Source organism: Haliotis cracherodii, unplaced genomic scaffold (genome assembly GCF_022045235.1).
Source record: "Haliotis cracherodii isolate W230 unplaced genomic scaffold, xgHalCrac1.p SCAF_8, whole genome shotgun sequence".
NCBI classification, from domain to species: Eukaryota; Metazoa; Mollusca; class Gastropoda; order Lepetellida; family Haliotidae; genus Haliotis; species Haliotis cracherodii.
The window spans coordinates 48,290,155-48,309,154 of record NW_027266341.1 but is presented as its reverse complement, the minus strand read 5'-3'; the positions used below and the strand labels follow the sequence as shown (position 1 = coordinate 48,309,154).

Here is a 19,000-nt window from a genome sequence, read left to right as displayed (position 1 = left end):
ACCGTTGGGTTACGATGACATGCAATCAACCAAGTCACCTAGTCTCACCACTCGAGCCATTTAGTCAACTCGTAGGACAAGCATAGGTTGATGGAGAACTGGAGAGTCTTCCCCGACTTCCCCACTTGTCTTCATATTTGGTAATGGTATAGAAGAACGTCCTCTCAAAAGTCTGACACTATGTTCTGAACGCATTTAGCTTGAAATACTCTTGTATCCGTTAAATATTCAAGAAATACATTATTAATGCAAATAATGAAATGACTCAATAGGCATTAAGATCAACAATTTATTTTACAGAAAATACTTGAAAATGACAAATAATCAAGTCTGTGACACACAAGCCACACAACAATAAGGTGTGTGTGCAGGGGGTTGGGATGTGTGTGTGTGTGTGCGTGGGGGTGGGATGTGTGTGTGTGTGCGGGGGGTTGGGATGTGTGTGTGTGCGCAGGGGGTTGGGATGTGTGTGTGTGTGTGTGTGTGTGTGCAGGGGGTTGGGATGTGTGTGTGTGTGTGCGCAGGGGGTTGGGATGTGTGTGTGTGCAGGGGGTTGGGATGTGTGTGTGTGTGCAGGGGGTTGGGATGTGTGTGTGTGTGCAGGGGGTTGGGATGTGTGTGTGTGTGCGGGGGGTTGGGATGTGTGTGTGTGTGCGGGGGGTTGGGATGTGTGTGTGTGTGCGGGGGGTTGGGATGTGTGTGTGGGGGGGGTTGGGATGTGTGTGTGTGTGGGGGGGGGTTGGGATGTGTGTGTGTGTGCAGGGGGTTGGGATGTGTGTGTGTGTGTAGGGGGTTGGGATGTGTGTTTGTGTGCAGGGGGTTGGGATGTGTGTGTGTGTGTGTGTGTGTGCAGGGGGTTGGGATGTGTGTGTGTGCAGGGGGTTGGGATGTGTGTGTGTGTGCAGGGGTTTGGGATGTGTGTGTGTGTGCAGGGGGTTCGGATGTGGGTGTGTGTGTGGGTGTGTGTGTGGGGGTGCCATCAAACAAGGCTCCGCGTCTGACCACAAAATAATCCATTTCAAAATCTTAGTATTTAAATTAAGTGGAAGGCACAGGTAGCCAGTCGTCTAAAGCGCCGCAATTTGCTGTGCAGAATTGTGTCACAGATGATAGTGAGTTCCCCCAATTATGTTTCTAGTTTTGTCAGCACCATACCAGTGCTCATGGGTTTCACCAAAGTGGATAACGTCTGAGACCTGCATCACTTCGTGCTTTCCTCCCACATTAAGCTGACACGCCTTGATATAACTGTTCAAAGCAGCGTTGAACGTAACTCACTCACTCACTCAATTTAAGTGAAATACATTCACTTAAGTGACATCTTTCCAACAAAACGGCAGACATATATAACCCTGCTAAGAACTGACACTTATAAATGAGGGAATGCTGTTGAGCGCCGAAGTCATCATCAGTCCAGGCAAAATAAGGTTTCACTTGGAACAAATTGCAACAGAATTTATTTTACCACAATACATTTCTACAAGGTCCCGAAAACAACATACTGAAAGTCCTAAGCAATCCCAGTTTGGAAAATATGTCTAATTTGCATAATCCAATATGGCCACCAATTATCAATATATCTTCCATATTTCAGATTTGGTTTTAAATTCCAGAAATGCCCTAATAAGGATCTTTGGTTTTAAACAGAAGGTTAAATGGATACCCCTCAATCACTTTAAGTTGTCCTTCCACACTAAGTTGACTCATTCATGAGTCACAATCAATCACTGGTTTGTCTGGCGGTTTTGACTGGCGTTAAAAAACATTCACTCAAACCAACAACAAAAATATTATCATCATATTAATATATTTATATTTATTACATTTCAACTTTGACACTGTACAATCCTATATGCACCATAACAACACTATACAATGCTACATACGCCACTACATCACTATACAATGCTATGTACGCCACTACAACACTTTACAATGCTATATACGCCACTACAATACTATACAATGCTACATACACCACTACAACTCTAAACAATGATAATTACACCACTACAACACTATACAATGCTATATACGCCACTACATCTCCATACAATGCAACACACGCCAATACAACATTATACAATGCTATTTACACAACAACATTATACAATGCTATATACACCACTATAACTCTATACAATGCTATATACACCACTATAACACGATACAATGTTATATACACCACTACAACACTAAGAAATGCTATATACGCCACTACAACACTATACAATGCTATATACGCCACTACAACACCATACAATGCTATATACACCACTACAACACTAAGAAATGGTATATACGCCACTACAAATCTAAACGATGATACATATTCCACTACAACACTATACAATGCTATATACATCACTACAACACTATACAATGCTATATATGACACAACAACACTATGAAATGCTATATACACCACTACAACATTACACAATGATATCTACACCACTAAAACACTACACAATGCTATATACACCGCAACACTATACAATGCTAATACACCACTACAACACTATACAATGCTATATATGCCACTACAACACTATACATTGCTATATACGCCACTACAACACTAAACAATGCTATATACGCCACGACAACACAACACACGAGAAATACGACATCATATGGTAATCCAGATGCACCACCCTATCTAAATATATACAACTGATAAATAACAGGTACATCAAACTGGATGCTGCTATGGTATATACAATATATGTCATTATCACTATTTAACATTGTAGCTAAAATGGATAGAATTATCATTAAACCGACCGCATGTTATCAGAAATGAGCGGGCCACTGTAACTTGATAATGCCCTCATATTGCTTGGCGACGGGCCATTATCACGCCCGTTGTTAGGTGACATCATAGGATAGGGTTATGTGTCGTCACGTTCAATATTGACGTCATCTAGTTTGTTCTTTGACGATTCCATATTTGTGGGTCAGTGACATTCGTATTGATTGCAGTAAATGTTTCATAACCGATATTGTTGTTTCTTTTTATTTGATAATAAATTCCATCCATTTTAGCTATAATAACGGTAACGCTATTTTTGAGGGCATTATCATTACCAGAAGCCCGAGGTCTTCCATTAACTGTCCAACAAAGGAGGGCAATTGAAAAGACGGAGGGCAATGTAATGCCCTGAAAAATAGCGTTACCCTTATAGTAATTCATAAACACATGCTTATGATATAGTTGGAATGCAATATTTACCACTACACCAAACTGCTGTATACACACTACAACACCATACTGCCGTATACACCACTACAACATCATACTGCTGTATACACCACTACAACATCTTACTGCCGTATACACCACTACAACACCATACTGCTGTATATACCACTAAAACACCTTACTGCTGTATACAACACTACAACACATTACTGCTGTATAAACCACTGCAACATCTTACTGCTGTATACACCACTACAACATCATACTGCTATATACACCACTACAACATCTTATTGCTGTATACACCACTACAACATCATACTGCTGTATACATCACTACAACATCATACTGCTGTATACACCACTACAACACCATACTGCTGTATACATCATTACAACATCATACTGCTGTGTACACCACTACAACATCACACTGCTGTATACACCACTACAACATCATACTGCTGTATACACCACTACAACACATTACTGCTGTATACACCACTACAACATCACACTGCTGTATACACCACTACAACATCATACTGCTGTGTACACCACTACAACATCACACTGCTGTATACACCACTACAACATCATACTGCTGTATACACCACTACAACACATTACTGCTGTATACACCACTACAACATCATACTGCTGTATACACCACTACAACATCATACTGCTGTATACACCACTACAATACCTTACTGCTGTATACACCACTACAACACATTACTGCTGTATACACCACTACAACACCTTACTGGTGTATACGCCACTACAACATCATACTGCTGTATACACCACTACAACACATTACTGCTGTATACACCACTTCAACATCACACTGCTGTATACACCACTACAACACCTTACTGCTGTATACACCACTACAACACCTTACTGCTGTATAAACCACTACAACACATTACTGGTGTATACACCACTACAATACTACTGTACTTATATTATGCCTCAACCAAGATGTGAATATGTGTTTGTTTTTTTATGCCGCACTCAGCAATATTCCAGCTATCTGACGGCGGTTTGTAAATAATCGAGCCTGGACCATACAATCCAGTGATTTACATCATGGCCATCAATCCACGCAATTGGGATCGATGACATGCATCAACCAAGTCAGCAAGCCTGACCACCCGATCCCGTTAGTCGCCTCATACGACAAGCATAGTCGCCTTTTAAAGCAAGCATGGGTTGCTGAAGATCTTCACAGGTCTCAAGCAGCATGACCGTTTTTGAAAAATCAAATATGTAAGAATTGACTTTAAATAATCAAAGGCAATAAACGTGCAGAATGATCTCCAAAGGGTATAAATGCACTGCAACACTGACAATTTGCATCAGAATTTACGCAAAGTAACAATCATGGCAAGATTATCACCTGAGCAGAGAGAAAGGGCCATTGGTATGATACAGATGGGGGCTACCCAAAGAGATGTAGCAACAACCTTAGTCTGCACACACATCACAATCACCAGATTGATGGCTTGTTTCAACCAAAGAGACAGTGCCAGGGAAAGACCTAGATGCAGCAGATCACCCGTGACCAGGCCAAACGACAACCGCTACCTTCGGGTTTCTCACCTCAGGAAATATTTTTTGGTGATGACGTCATCGGCTGCAACAACCGTTGATCGTCCAGTCAGCAGGACAGTGTCTCTGATTGTGTATGGTATTCAGGCGTATATATCATTCCATGGAGTAACCTTAAGACGCCAACCTTGACATCAGAGACTGAGATTTGCACACATAATTTGTTAGTGGCAGAACAGCAGCTTACAAAGACTGTTCTGTTGTGATAAAAAGGTCGCTGCCAACGATGATATGATTATCAGAGTACACCACCGATGAGGGAAATGGCAGGCATATTTTTTTGTGATCTGGAGGTCGATCAACATGGTGTGGCAAGGAATCTGTGGTGATGCTAGTGTGAAATCTCAACGTTGAATCAACCAGGAACATCGTCCCATTGTCCTGCCTTTTCCTCCACTCACATGAACAGACCTTGCTCAGACACTGTTTGAGGAAGGTGCCAGATGAAAGCAGCCCTCGGGACTTTGGTGTCGAGTTACTTAAATACAGGTAACAATATACTAGTCTGTGTTGTCGCCTTCGGTGTCATATCTGCACCCTCAGATACAAGGAGATTACAAACATCAAAGAGTCTTCTTTCAAATGCCATCACAACTGGTGTTTGGTTCAAATATCCCCCCGCCTGTTGATGTCCAATGTTTTCATTGACAAGACATCTTTCACTATAGATATGTTTCCTCCCACGCTTGCCAACATCAGACAGTCTCTGTTACATACATCAGTAAGGGTCAGATCTGCACCCTCAGACACAAGGAGATGATAAACATCATAGTGTCCTCTTTCCAATGCCATCATAATTGGTGTTTGTTTCAAATATCCTCCCCGCCTGTTGATGTCCCATGTTTTCATTGACAAGACATGTTTCACTATAGATATGTTTCCTCCCTCACATGCCAACATCAGACAGTCTCTGTTGTATTTATCATTAAGGGTCAGATCTGCACCCTCAGACACAAGGAGATGATAAACATCATAGTGTCTTCTTTCCAATGCCCTCATAACTGGTGTTTGTTTCAACTCTCCTCCCCGCCTGTTGATGTCGCATGTTTTCATTGACAAGACATGTTTCACTATAGATATGTTACCCCCCATACATGCCAACAACAGACAGTCGCTGTTGTTATGATCAGTAAGAGTCAGATCTGCACCCTCAGACACAAGGAGATGATATACATCATAGTGTCTTCCTTCCAATGCCATCATAACTGGCGTGTCTTTCAACGACCCTCTCCGCCTGTTGATGTCCCATGTTTTCATTGACAAGACATGTTTCACTATAAATATGTTACCCCCCTTACATGCCAACGACAGACAGTCGCTGTTGCATACATCAGTAAGGGTCAGATCTGCACGCTCAGATACAAGGAGATGATAAACAGCATAGTGTCTTCTTTCCAATGCCATCATAATTGGTGTTTGTTTCAAATATCCTCCCCGCCTGTTGATGTCACATGTTTTCATTGACAAGACATGTTTCACTATAGATATGTTACCTTCCTCACATGCCAACATCAGACAGTCTCTGTTGTATTCATCAGTAAGGGTCAGATCTGCACCCTCAGACACAAGGAGATGACAAACATCATAGTGTCCTTCTTTCACTGCCATCATAACTGGTGTTTGGTTCAACACTCCTCCCTGCCTGTTGATATTGCATGTTTTCATTGACAAGACATGTTTCACTATAGATATGTTACCTCCCTCACACGCCAACATCAGACAGTCTTTGTTGTATGCATCAGTAATGGTCAGATCTGCACCCTCAGACACAAGGAGATGACAAACATCATAGTGTCTTTCTTCCAATGCCATCATAACTGGTGTTTGTTTCAACTTTCCTCCCCGCCTGTTGATGTCGCATGTTTTCATTGACAAGACATGTTTCACTATAGATATGGTCCCTCCCTTGCATGCCAACATCAGACAGTCTCTGTGGTATTCATCAGTAAGGGTCAGATTTGCACCCTCAGATACAAGGAGATGATAAACATCATAGTGTCTTCTTTCCAATGCAATCATAACTGGTGATTGTTTCAAATATCCTCCTCGCCTGTTGATGTTACATGTTTTCATTGATAGGACATGTTTCACTATAGATGTGTTTCCCCCCTCACATGCCAGTATCAGACAGTCTCTGTTGTCTCCACAAGTAAGAGTCAGATCTGCACCCTCAGACACAAGGAGATGATAAACATCATAGTGTCTTCTTTCCAATGCCCTCATAACTGGTGTTTGTTTCAACTCTCCTCCCCGCCTGTTGATGTCCCATGTTTTCATTGACAAAACATGTTTCACTATAGATATGTTTCCTCCCTCACATGCCAACATCAGACAGTCTCTGTTGTATTCATCAATTGTGGTCAGATCTGCACCCTCAGACACAAGGAGATGATAAACATCATAGTGTCTTCTTTCCAATGCCATCATAACTGGTGTTTGTTTCAACTCTCCTCCCCGCCTGTTGATGTCCCATGTTTTCATTGACAAAACATGTTTCACCATAGATATGTTTCCTCCCTCACATGCCAACATCAGACAGTCTCTGTTGTATTCATCAGTAGTGTTCAGATATGCACCCTCAGACACAAGGAGATGATAAACATCATAGTGTCCTCTTTCCAATGCCATCATAACTGGTGTTTGTTTCAATTTTCCTACCCGCCTGGTGATGTCGCATGTTTTCATTGACAAGACATGTTTCACTATAGATATGTTTCCTTGCTCACATGCCAGCGACAGACAGTCTCTGTGGTATTCATCAGTAAGAGTCAGATCTGCACCCTCAGATACAAGGAGATGATAAACATCATAGTGTCCTCTTTCCAATGCAATCATAACTGGTGATTGTTTCAAATATCCTCCCCGCCTGTTGATGTCCCATGTTTTCATTGACAAAACATGTTTCACTATAGATATGTTACCTCCCTCACATGCCAACATCAGACAGTCTTTGTTGTATTCATCAATAATGGTCAGATCTGCACCCTCAGACACTAGGAGATGATAAACATCATATTGTCCTCTTTCCAATGCCATCATAACTAGTGTTTTTTTAAAATATCTTCCCTGCCTGTTGATGTCCCATGTTTTCATTGACAAGACATGTTTTACTATAGATAGGTTTCCTCCCTCACATGCCAACATCAGACAGTCTCTGTTGTCTCCATAAGTAAGAGTCAGATCTGCACCCTCAGACACAAGGAGATGATAAACATCATAGTGTCCTCCTTTCAATGCCATCTTAACTGGTGTTTGGTCAAACTCCCCTCCCCCCCCGTTGATGTCACATGTTTTCATTGACAAGACATGTTTCACTATAGATATGTTTCCTCTCACACATGCCAACATCAGACAGTCTCTGCTGTATTTATCAGTAGTGTTCAGATCTGCACCCTCAGACACAAGGAGATGATAAACATCATAGTGTCCTCCTTCCAATGCCATCATAACTGGTGTTTGTTTCAGCTCTCCTCCCCGCCTGTTGATGTCCCATGTTTTCATTGACAAAACATGTTTCACTATAGATATGTTTCCTCCCACACATGCCAACATCAGACAGTCCCTGTTGTATTTATCAGTAGTGTTCAGATCTGCACCCTCAGACACAAGGAGATGATAAACATCATAGTGTCCTCCTTCCAATGCCATCATAACTGGTGTTTGTTTCAGCTCTCCTCCCCGCCTGTTGATGTCCCATGTTTTCATTGACAAGACATGTTTCACTATAGATATGTTACCTCCCTTACATGCTAACATCAGACAGTCTCTGTGGTATTTATCCGTAAGAGTCAGATCTGCACCCTCAGATACAAGGAGATGATAAACATCATAGTGTCCTCCTTCTGCTGCCTTCATAGCTGATGTTTGCATTAAAGATGTTTCCTTCTTGTTCACATTAAACATTTTCAGCGAAATCAAAAACCTCACAGTTGACAGATTGCCATTTTCACTCGCCAAGTGCAAACAATCTACCAAGTTATAGTCGGTAAGAGTTAAATCGGCTCCTTTTTGTTTCAGGAACTTCAGGATGAAAATGTGACCTGCTTTGGCACAAAGCATTGCAGGCGTTAAACCCACAAAACTCTTGGAATTTAGTAAAACAGGACCCATTTCAACCACCTTTCTGGTCAACGCCATACTTCCTGATTCACAGGCATAATGTAAACAGGTGCTTCCTGTCCAGTCCGTCACTGAAATATCAGCACCCTTATGGATGAGGAAGTTGAACACCTCTGACTGTCCTGACTTGGCAGTCATAATCAGAAGGGTTTTCCCGTCTATGGAAAATTCAACATCGAATTCTCCATGTAGACTCATGATTGTAACGAGGTGTTCCAGGTGTTTCAGTTTGCCATGAGTAACACAGGCTACCACACAGTCATATAGATCAGTTGATGTGTCACCCTGTCTTACAACAACTTCTAATGACTTTGAGAATAGAAAGTAACTCTCAGATAGGGAAGCTGAATACAAAAAGCATTCACCTGAGTCCCTATCCTTTTGTTCGACAATATCAACAATGTTATCATTAATCTCTGTCCATAGTAGGGAGGCAATCCTCTCATCACGGAGAACTGAATGTGTCACTGTCCAAATGAAGCATCCTTGTCGAATACCTTCCACCAGTCTGTCCACTACTGTTTGGTGTAGTTGGGGGGTGATGTAGATCATGTTTGTGACATCTTCAGTGTCTGATGACTGTATACCTTTACCAAGCCTCACTCTTTCATACAGGAATTTCAGGGAGCAGTGTTCCAGCAGCAACACGATATTGAGATGTCCTACAGCACAGGCTGCAGCATCGTATATGGAGGGGTGAGAGAAAGATGCGATGTGATCCTCGACTGTACAGTAGACCCCAGTAAAGTTTGTGATCTCCTTGGCAATCCCGGTGCTTGTACAACAAGGAACTACTTCCTTCACAGCATCAAACATGACATGTCCAGCTTTCCGTGACTGCAAAGAAACAAGGTTCAGGTTTCCATCACACAGGATGAGGAGGAGGATGGCTGCCGATCTATTGCTTTCTTCCCGGACAATGGCGTCAAGGTCACCTCTCAGGTAGGTCAGTGGATTATTGAAGAATTTTACATTGTGCATCTGGAAGACTGCATGAGTGAAAAAGAGTCTGCTGATAAGAGGGAATCCAAATATGTTGTGTTTTGAATCTGTGATGCTGCAAATATCCTTTTCAGAGATATCACATTCAGGATGTTTGCTCTTGAAGGAACGTAACATGCATTTCTTTTCTTCAACCGTGAGATGGTCTTTAGTCATATCAAGCATAGCTTCTGTTTTAAGTAGATCCACTTTGTACTGATGTAGTCTTGAACACCCCTCCTTCCAGATGTATGTCCTAGATGTAAAAACAAGCTTCAGTCTGTAGATGGGGGTTTCTTCATTGGATTGTTCCTTATCTTTTGATTGTTTATCTTTATTCTTCTTGGAATCCCGCTCTGTATCAGCGGCAGTTTTAGCAAGATCATCAACCAAAGCAATGAACAATTCATGTAGTTTTTCCAAATTTGAACTGAATGTGACAGAACCAAATATATCATCAAAAACAACCAGCATGTGTGATTGCCGTTTAGAAATTGTATCAACGTCAAAACGTTCAATGTTTTCCACAAACACTGTTTCATATCTCTTTTGTTGATATGCCTCACAGATCTTCAGAGCAATGCTGGTCTTCCCATCTCCAGGAGCTCCACAGATGCTGACATGGCCATGCTTCTCAAGGAGCTGTTGGGCTGTCTGGAGGGCATGGATGTCCACAAAATACTCCTTGAGCAATTCCACCTTTTGGCAGTAACGTTCTGTGGGAAAAGGGGATACATTGATTGTGTGAATGTTAAGTTGGTCTATAAATAGTCAAATTTGGACCTGCGGTAGAAAGCATCATTCCAGTCAGAATAGACAACACAAAAGCAAGGCAGAGTTTAAATCAAGCCCCACATTTTAACCACTTGGATCTGATTAAGGCTGTTCATACAATTATCACCAAAAATTTAAAATGTTATGCTAAGGCATTTATTTGCTCACCAGGTGCATTCAATGATCCTAAGAAAGCTCATAATCATCCTCAATCCCCCAGCCATGTCATACCAAACAATGTTGAAAAATTGAACTTGTTACCTGCCTGGTATTCACCATGAAGGAGACAAAACAAGGATTGGTCAGTTTGGAGTCAATATCGATGGGACATCCGGATTGAACTGTGTCATGATATCTCATTGGCCCAGCACTATAAAGCCACAATATGTTCGGACTAGTACAAGCAGTCATACAGACACATGCATGCCCATCGCTATGCATGTGTAGGAATCTTCAACATGACTTTAAGCCCAATTTCACTCTGTCATTCTGAGAGAGTGCTGCTTACCAGGTACAATCAAAGTGAGCTGCATAATAATGGTCCATAAAAAAACCAAATAGTATCTTTTACACTAAGTTTCATCTTTGGCTTTGATGAGATAAAAAAAACATATCGTTTGTTCAATCTAAAGATGAATCACAATCTTTCTCTCATTGCCAATGATTAAATGTACATTCCATTTCACTTGATACATATCCTACCAAAATGTCAACTCTAGGCCTATGCTTTCTGAGATGATTATGCTTAAACATGTTTCTAAATAGAGAAAAATATTTTTGGTCAACAGAAAAAAACGATATGGTCCTAGACATCATTCTACACACATGCATTTGAGAAGAAACATTCAGTCAGTGAAACCACAGGTACAGAAGCTCACCTTTATTCAGTGATGTAGCATTTAATGGGAGAGGATGTGCCGAACGACTTATTTTGCATAAAAGACATAATTCCAAATAAATGGTTAGTTTTTTAATGAAAAAATTAAATTATTAAGTGATGAGTTTTCTTAATGACCCCTTCCTCTGTTTATAAGCTGGCAAAAGAATAATGACTACAAATTCATATTTCTCTGACAGTATCTATGAAAGTCAATAAATGTCAATTCTTCTCTCTTTCTATCATAACCTATAGTCTCTGGGTGATGACACATCTGCAGGATTACAGCTGCTGTTTACATATCTCAATTCGGTTGACGTCAGTTGCTGCATGAATCACCGAGAGATGATTTGCTAAAAACGTGTGGAAGCAGGTTTTCTCATTGGAGATAGCTGATCACTGATCACTGTCATGCTATCTGTGATATCTATGATATACTCTTAAAAAAAAGAAGGCAAAGACAGATTTGTGTGAGGTAGGAATATGCATTTATACGAGGAACCGTACAAAGTATTGAGCCAAAATGTTGTGGAGAGAACACTTGGTGATTGTAGTCAGTTATTGTATCTCAGTTATTGGTACATAGGAAAAGTCCATGGTAAAGGTCAGCTACCATCAATAACGCGTATGTACCCCATTGGAATCGATAGTAGCATGATGTATCCTGCCCATGGCAAAGACGAGTGTGCAAATCACATCCCGGGGAATTGTCGCCTGCAACGCAAAAGCCGACTGCTGCAACGTCTAGGGCTGTGATTGTCTATCCAATTCACCTCACATGTGCTCTATCTATAACCTGTCCACTTCCTGTACGCAGTTTCCGGCGTAACGTTCTCCCCGATGTCTGTAGACCCGTGCTCTTTCATCCCCTCGACGGAGGAGAAATCTTCATTCATCTCTGAACCAGACATCTATCCATCGCAGTTGATGCCACACCCTGTGTCGAGGACACCAATGAGGTCCTTGTTGACGATGCTGTCGACTCAGTATGACAGGTCGCACAGGACATCATGCTCGTAGACCCGCTGCTCTTAAACGGTTTCATACGGTCTGGTCAGAGATTCTGCGCAGTCCGGGTATTTGAGATGAGGTTGATGTGTCTGTGGTTGTCTTTTCACGTAGGTGGCGAAGTCAGATGTTGCAATCTTGGGCGGGGGTGGGTACTCTTGGTCATGTTGTTGACCCATGCTGTTGAAACCGATCCCATAGCCTTGTGGTGGTGCTGGGCGCTACATTGAAAACCCTGGCTACAGCTGATCGGGATTCCTCTGCCTGCATGCGGCCTATGACGTTGTTTCTTTGCACTTCTGTTAATCTTTGCATGTTGTTGAACTGTGACTATTCGATTGACGCAGATGCCGGGCAATCAAAAACCCTTCACTTTAATACCGTTGTTAATGCACTGGGTGCTTTTTCAGAATCGTAAGTATTTCCAATATAATGGTTTGCATGTCCTTGTTGTGATCATTTTGATTCGGGAAATTTGTCACTGACACTATAACACTTTAAACCTCTTCACTTTACACCTCTTAGTTTTGCTTAAATGGCCAAAAATATCTGTTTTGCGTTTCTTTTTTTTTGAAGAGTATATTTAGAGCTTTATCTCTTAAGAATCATGGTACTGGTGCGAGCAGTGAGCATCGCTGCGGTTAATTCCATTCTCATCTTCCCGAGGCAAGGAGTTAACTGACTTTAAAAGTCCAGTTTCTACCCTTGCCAAACTTGGCTGGAATTGCTGGGTTCGATCGTAGCGCCACCAGTGGTTATTACGAGTTATGTCCCTTTTAAGCCTCTCCTATGGATTAATCAGATTCCACCTCTCGTACCACTTGCGTTTGCTACAAACCAAATGGCGGCGGCAAGTGAAGACGATCTGATCGAAAATCAGTATCTATTATGTGACAAAATGGTCTTACATCGGGAAGTGCATCAAATCACGTGAGCACCTTGACTCAAAACATGAAACCCTTGTTCACTGGCATCACAAAACACATGCTATGTATTTGAAATGACTGATCCAAAGTCAGCTGTTTTTTAACATCTGGGTACAGTCATGTTTTCCAGGTAAGGAAGACTCAAGATCGAGATTTCCGCTTCCGTAAAGGAATCCCACAGACCTCTTCATCTCAGTCCATCTTTATTGACACAATTCTTATAAGAGAATTTGGCGTGCAATGTAACAGATGAAGCAAGTCATAAGTGGTCATATACTGAAGTAACAGTTGGGAGAATTCCCCTTCCAGTTGCAGGCTGATTCGTCATCTGAATTTTGAAGTTCATCTTGTACAAGATTTAAACTTTTCACTCCCTTTGATTGCTCTCCTTTTTGGAAGTGCGGCCATGACCGAGTAAATGTTGCTGATCCACTTTGTTAAATGGAAGCCACCTTACTGGCATGGTTCACCCACATTCTTTACAAGATGTCTCCCTCATCTGTGGGCCCAGACTTGGAACAATCGTCCACATAAAAGCTCTTTCTTATCACTACCATTGCCTTCTCCGCAAAAAGTCATTTTCAAAATGACTTGTCGCTTTCGAGAAGCTTGGTGATGATATTGAGTCATACAAATGTGCCACCATTCCATAAGATTTTGGGTATAGATATACATCGCCTTCCAGCCACAGGTAGTATCTGAAGAAATCAGTGTCATCTTTCACTACTTCCACCTGATGGAACACGGCTTCATTATCTGCCATTATTGCTGTATATTCCTGTCTGAATCGCAGAAGGACGCCTAGAGATTATTTGGTTTCTGCAGCAGCTGACTGTTTTGGGATATACCTTCATATGCTGCCGACCAATCAAACACAACCCGCAATATATCAAGTTCCCGAGGATGGAACACACCATGGTGTGGCAAGTACCGCACAGGACCGATAGTACCCATCACCTCATCTGCAGGTATATTCTCAGCATTGCCCTAGTCAACAAGTTTAGACACGGATCTTCATATTCTTCCAATAACTTAGGATCTCTCTTCAGTTTCACCTGCAGTTATTCTAGTCTCTTTAGGGCTTGGGTCTGGTTGTCTGGTAGCTTCACCTCTGCTTTCTTGAATGGCAATTTTATGCTGAAATGACCATTCTCCAATGTAATGGAACTGTTCACGTTTTGAATGAATATCTTGTCCTCCTCTGAATTCTCTTTCCTGTCGTCAAAAGATCTTTCTGGGAAATGAAGATGAATTGATTGTTTCACAAGTCTTTCCAGCTCGTTCAGTTCATCTACGGCTACTACTTCGGTCCTGTTCAAAAAGGTTCGTCTGCTCCAACTCCACTTGACCAGTCTTCCACACTATCCATCCGAGCTTGTGGCATATGAACGTCAAGAAGATGCGGCCAATGACAAATGGCTGCATGCACTGGGATATTATACCGCGAGACAGTCATCTTGTCCTTTGTGTAGACCCTGGATGGTTCAATTACACTCTGTGCATCAATATCACACACTTCTTTTCACACGGATTTTAAGGTGAGGTGAGGTGAAATGGGGATTACTGTCGCGTTCAAGATTATTGCACTTACATAGCGATGTGCATGCACGTGTCTGTGTGGCTGCTTGTACTAGTCCAGACAAATGCCGATTTCATAGTGCTAGCCCACTGAGATACCATGCCCCAGTTTAACATGAATACCACATTCAGACACAGTATACTGACTCCGAGCCGACCAGTCCTTGTTTTAGCCCCTAAATACCGAGCACCAGACAGGAGAGCAACAAGAACCATTTTTTAACATCTTCTGGTATGATGAGGCCAGGGATTGAACCCCGGACCTTCCACTCTCCAGGCAGACACTCTACCACTTGACAACTGTTAGGATCTTAAAACTTTTTGTAAGATTTCAATTGTTAGATATACTTCATACAAAAAACATGCAATTAATTTACACTGCTTATAATAAGATAAGAAAAGCATTCTAAAAGGGCAAGGATCTGTCTACTGCTAAGGTCATAGTTGGGCTTATGCAGGTCTGCCGTCCGTGGACAGATTGAGCCTGCTTGAATTTGGTTCACTATTCATATCAAAATGTGTAGGGTGGTGCGACTTTGCCTGAGTTGCTCGAACCATTTCCTTTTTAAGTTTGGTTTCTATGAACAGTATTCCAGTTACAGCATGGATTAGTGTAGGAGGAAAGCCCAGAGTGACGCATATCTACACAGGTACCATGTGCTCCCAAATGATGCAAATAACTTTATGAAACATGATGGCATGCTAGAGTGCGGTGGATTCTAAGATATGGTTTCCAATTTTGCACCTAATTTGATTTGTATTGCCCATGAGAGCGTTTTCAATTAAATGACAATCACTATCATCATGATTATGATGTAACGTATTGAAAAATATCAGATCAAAATTCTGTGATCAAAATCCAGCAACACAAGTGGGAGCAGTTGGCAAAGGTTCAGTTCATAGGTTTTGTCGTTTCTGGGATGTAAAAAATACAGTAATACTTGAAAAATGGGTAGGTAAAAGTCAAAGGTCTTAAGTTGGTCATAAATATAAATTTGTCAAAAAAATGTATGTAATTCCAAAAGTCGCATACTTGCTGCATATCAAATTTTATAATGATACAAGCAGAAATGCTGAAATAACACCAAGGATATTTTCAAGATGGCCTACATGGGGGCCATCTTTCATAAAATCAGATTGAAATCACATAAGCATATTTTAGAAATAACATAGATTGGATCATTCATACAAGTTTCCCATTTTATTCTGGGACAATTTGTTTAACACATTACCAAGCCCAAATATCAATCGGTTGGTCCTTTAGCACGTTTATTCGATATGAACCATGCTGATCCTTTTTTTAATTTTAATAATAGTGTTTGGCCTATGCATAAATTTATCAGCATGTGCATGCCGGGTGGCATCTCACCTTGTGACAGACATCCTCTAGCTCCTTGTTCCCCGACGGAGACGGAAACATTGGTAGCATTGGTCAAGTCCACCTGAGACACTGGACCACCTGCCACCGAGTAAACCTCTGGTCTCATTATCGTCAGATAAATACAAGCAACAAAACCCTTCCACTATCAGGAGAAAACTCTCCTGAAAATATATAAACATACTTTGACATACTTTGAAATTTGGTACAAAATAATCTTTGTCAAAAATATAAAAAAACATCAACGCCAGAGAATTATCTGTCTCTACTATTCACCTGAACAGGTAAAATTGTCGTGAAGATAATATGAATGAATCACCAATAGTCGTGAGGACACCAGGTGTAGGTGAAAAGGGTAAGCATGTCCTGCCCTACCGGTAACACCCTCCACTCACAATTTGCTTAATAAGTAAGTGTCTGTATGGTGCCTGATGCTGCACAGCAGTTCCCATTCAATCTCACCCCTGCTGACATGAAGGGCACACTCTTGCATGTGCACAACAAAATCAGCATGGATGTAATGTTCACTTTTATCAGTTCCACAGTCAACAAACAAAGATACCACGATGACATCCTGCTGGCATATGAAAGCAAATGCTTTTATGGTTTTCTTGTTCCATGCATTACAAAAGGTGGAATAAGTTACCAATTTGTCTAAGAAACTTAGATACAAAAAATCAAGCTACATACAAAAAATGCAAAGGCCTCTTCACAAAAAATAACATTAATCACACAAAATAAAGATAAAAATGGAGAGTCGTGTGAAAATGTATTTCATTTTATAATTGTATCTAAATATTACCCCATACCCCTGGATCGCTCACCTGGATATTTACGAAATCATGACGAAAGATACATTTGCATTGTACATGTATATGATGCTGCAAATATTTCGTATTTCGGGGGGGGGGGGGGGTGGGGGGGGTTCAGAACTTCCATTTGTACAATTTTGAATTCTCACCACAGGAGAGTGCTTCAACCTAATATGGTTGTTGATATCTATCTCTTAGTTCCAGAGAATAAGTCGTTTAAACAAATATAGCCAAATTACCCCTATTTTTAGGTACAATTTGAAATCCCCACCACCTCGGGATGCTTCCAACCAAATATGGTTGATATCTATCTCTTATGACTTCAAACAAATATACCATAACATATTCTTTAATTTTATCCAAAACAATTAAATACTTTTTTGTTAGATCAGCTTCTGATATCGATCTTACTCCTTCTTTTCTAGCTGTATGCATGACTGTACAGGTTTGAAATACTCACTGTAGTTGTGCTGTATTGCAGATGTGGAAGTCAGTTGTCTCCCTTGTTCAGTTCTCCTCAGTAAATCAGCTGCTTCCTCTGTGAGGCGTCCGGTCATCTGATGGCCACGCGAGTCCGGATTTCCTTCCATTTCTCACTGTTCTGAAAGAAGACTACCTGATATAAATGAACGAGGACTTAGATCAATCAAAACCAAATTCTAAGGAGGTATGAACTTTGCACTTTAAATGTTGGAAACTAAAGTATTACTAACTTTCACAATAAAATGTTATCAATTGACGTTGACTTTACTTTTTAGGAGCAAACAATTACCAAGTCTCAGGATTGTACAAACAAAAGTACAACAGTAACTGACAATGAATGATACAACAATTACCAAGTCTCAGGATCGTACAAACAAAAGTGCAACAGTACCTGAAAATGAATGATACAACAATTACCACGTCTCAGGATTGTACAAACAAAAGTGCAACCGCAGTGGACAATGAATGATACAACAATTACCAAGTCTCAGGATACACAAATATGCTACAGCCGGACCCCATCCTAAAGAAGATATATTCGTATACAGAAGTTAAATGATACATGCATTTATACGTTTTGAGAAAGCACAATTGTTTTCATTGAAATTTTCTATCTCATGACCTTGATCTCTAACTCTCTGATAGCATGTGTCAAAAGAATTTCCAAGGTCTGCATGGGATAAGTCAATTGTTGGATAACCTCTAATATTAATACCCTTTGCACCATATTCAGAGGGAGAGAATTATACAGAGCTTTACATTTCCAACTTACCATATAGGTTACCTTGACCTTTGATATGTGATGTGGTAGGATTTGTAAAGAATGAAAGAAGTTCCATGCCTATAGAGGTAAGCATGCCTCAGAAAAAGACAAGGACATAAGTTACAACCATGTTCATGAATCCCCAAACACTTCTTGAGAAAGTGTAATCACAAACTGAATTTTCTCTTTATTGTTGTGACTGATGGAAACTCCTGTTGAATTAAACAGAAATTTTGAAGTTGTGCTAAACATCAGATAGCACAGCAAAAGAAGATAATCCACAAGTAATGGCTGACAAATGGGTAAATGTGATATTTTCAATATTGCAGTTTTGTTCTGTCCTAACATTTTGGAGTCTACAGCTTGGATAATCCTTGCAAAGCTTGTTAGACCATGTAAATGTACCTTTGCCTGATAAACTGTTAATCATATAGTAGATGGTGTTATCAACTAATCCAATAAACATGCAAAGTAAG

The 19,000-nt window shown here is 40.8% G+C and overlaps 1 protein-coding gene across 1 annotated transcript; it reads right to left on the bottom strand.

Moving 5' to 3' along the window:
* Positions 1 to 4,560: 4,560 nt before the first annotated feature.
* LOC139450102 (serine/threonine-protein phosphatase 6 regulatory ankyrin repeat subunit B-like) lies at positions 4,561 to 17,873 on the bottom strand. The gene is made up of 3 exons (XM_071231749.1): positions 17,739 to 17,873; positions 16,458 to 16,547; positions 4,561 to 10,641 (listed from the first exon to the last, which is right to left on the bottom strand). Exons 1-3 carry the CDS (start codon positions 17,866 to 17,868, stop codon positions 5,432 to 5,434), a joined length of 5,430 nt encoding a protein of 1,809 aa, XP_071087850.1. The 5' UTR covers positions 17,869 to 17,873; the 3' UTR covers positions 4,561 to 5,431.
* Between the last annotated feature and the right edge of the window lie 1,127 nt (positions 17,874 to 19,000).

What these genes read in the sequence shown, in the direction of transcription:
- LOC139450102 (XM_071231749.1), bottom strand. Translation starts at nt 17,868, where the DNA reads ATGGAAGGAAATCCGGACTCGCGTGGCCATCAGATGACCGGACGCCTC. An exon ending in TGCAATACAGCACAACTACA is followed by an intron (nt 16,548 to 17,738) that starts GTGAGTATTTCA and finishes ACTCGGTGGCAG; the next exon opens with GTGGTCCAGTGTCTCAGGTG. An exon ending in TAGAGGATGTCTGTCACAAG is followed by an intron (nt 10,642 to 16,457) that starts GTGAGATGCCAC and finishes CTTTTCCCACAG; the next exon opens with AACGTTACTGCCAAAAGGTG.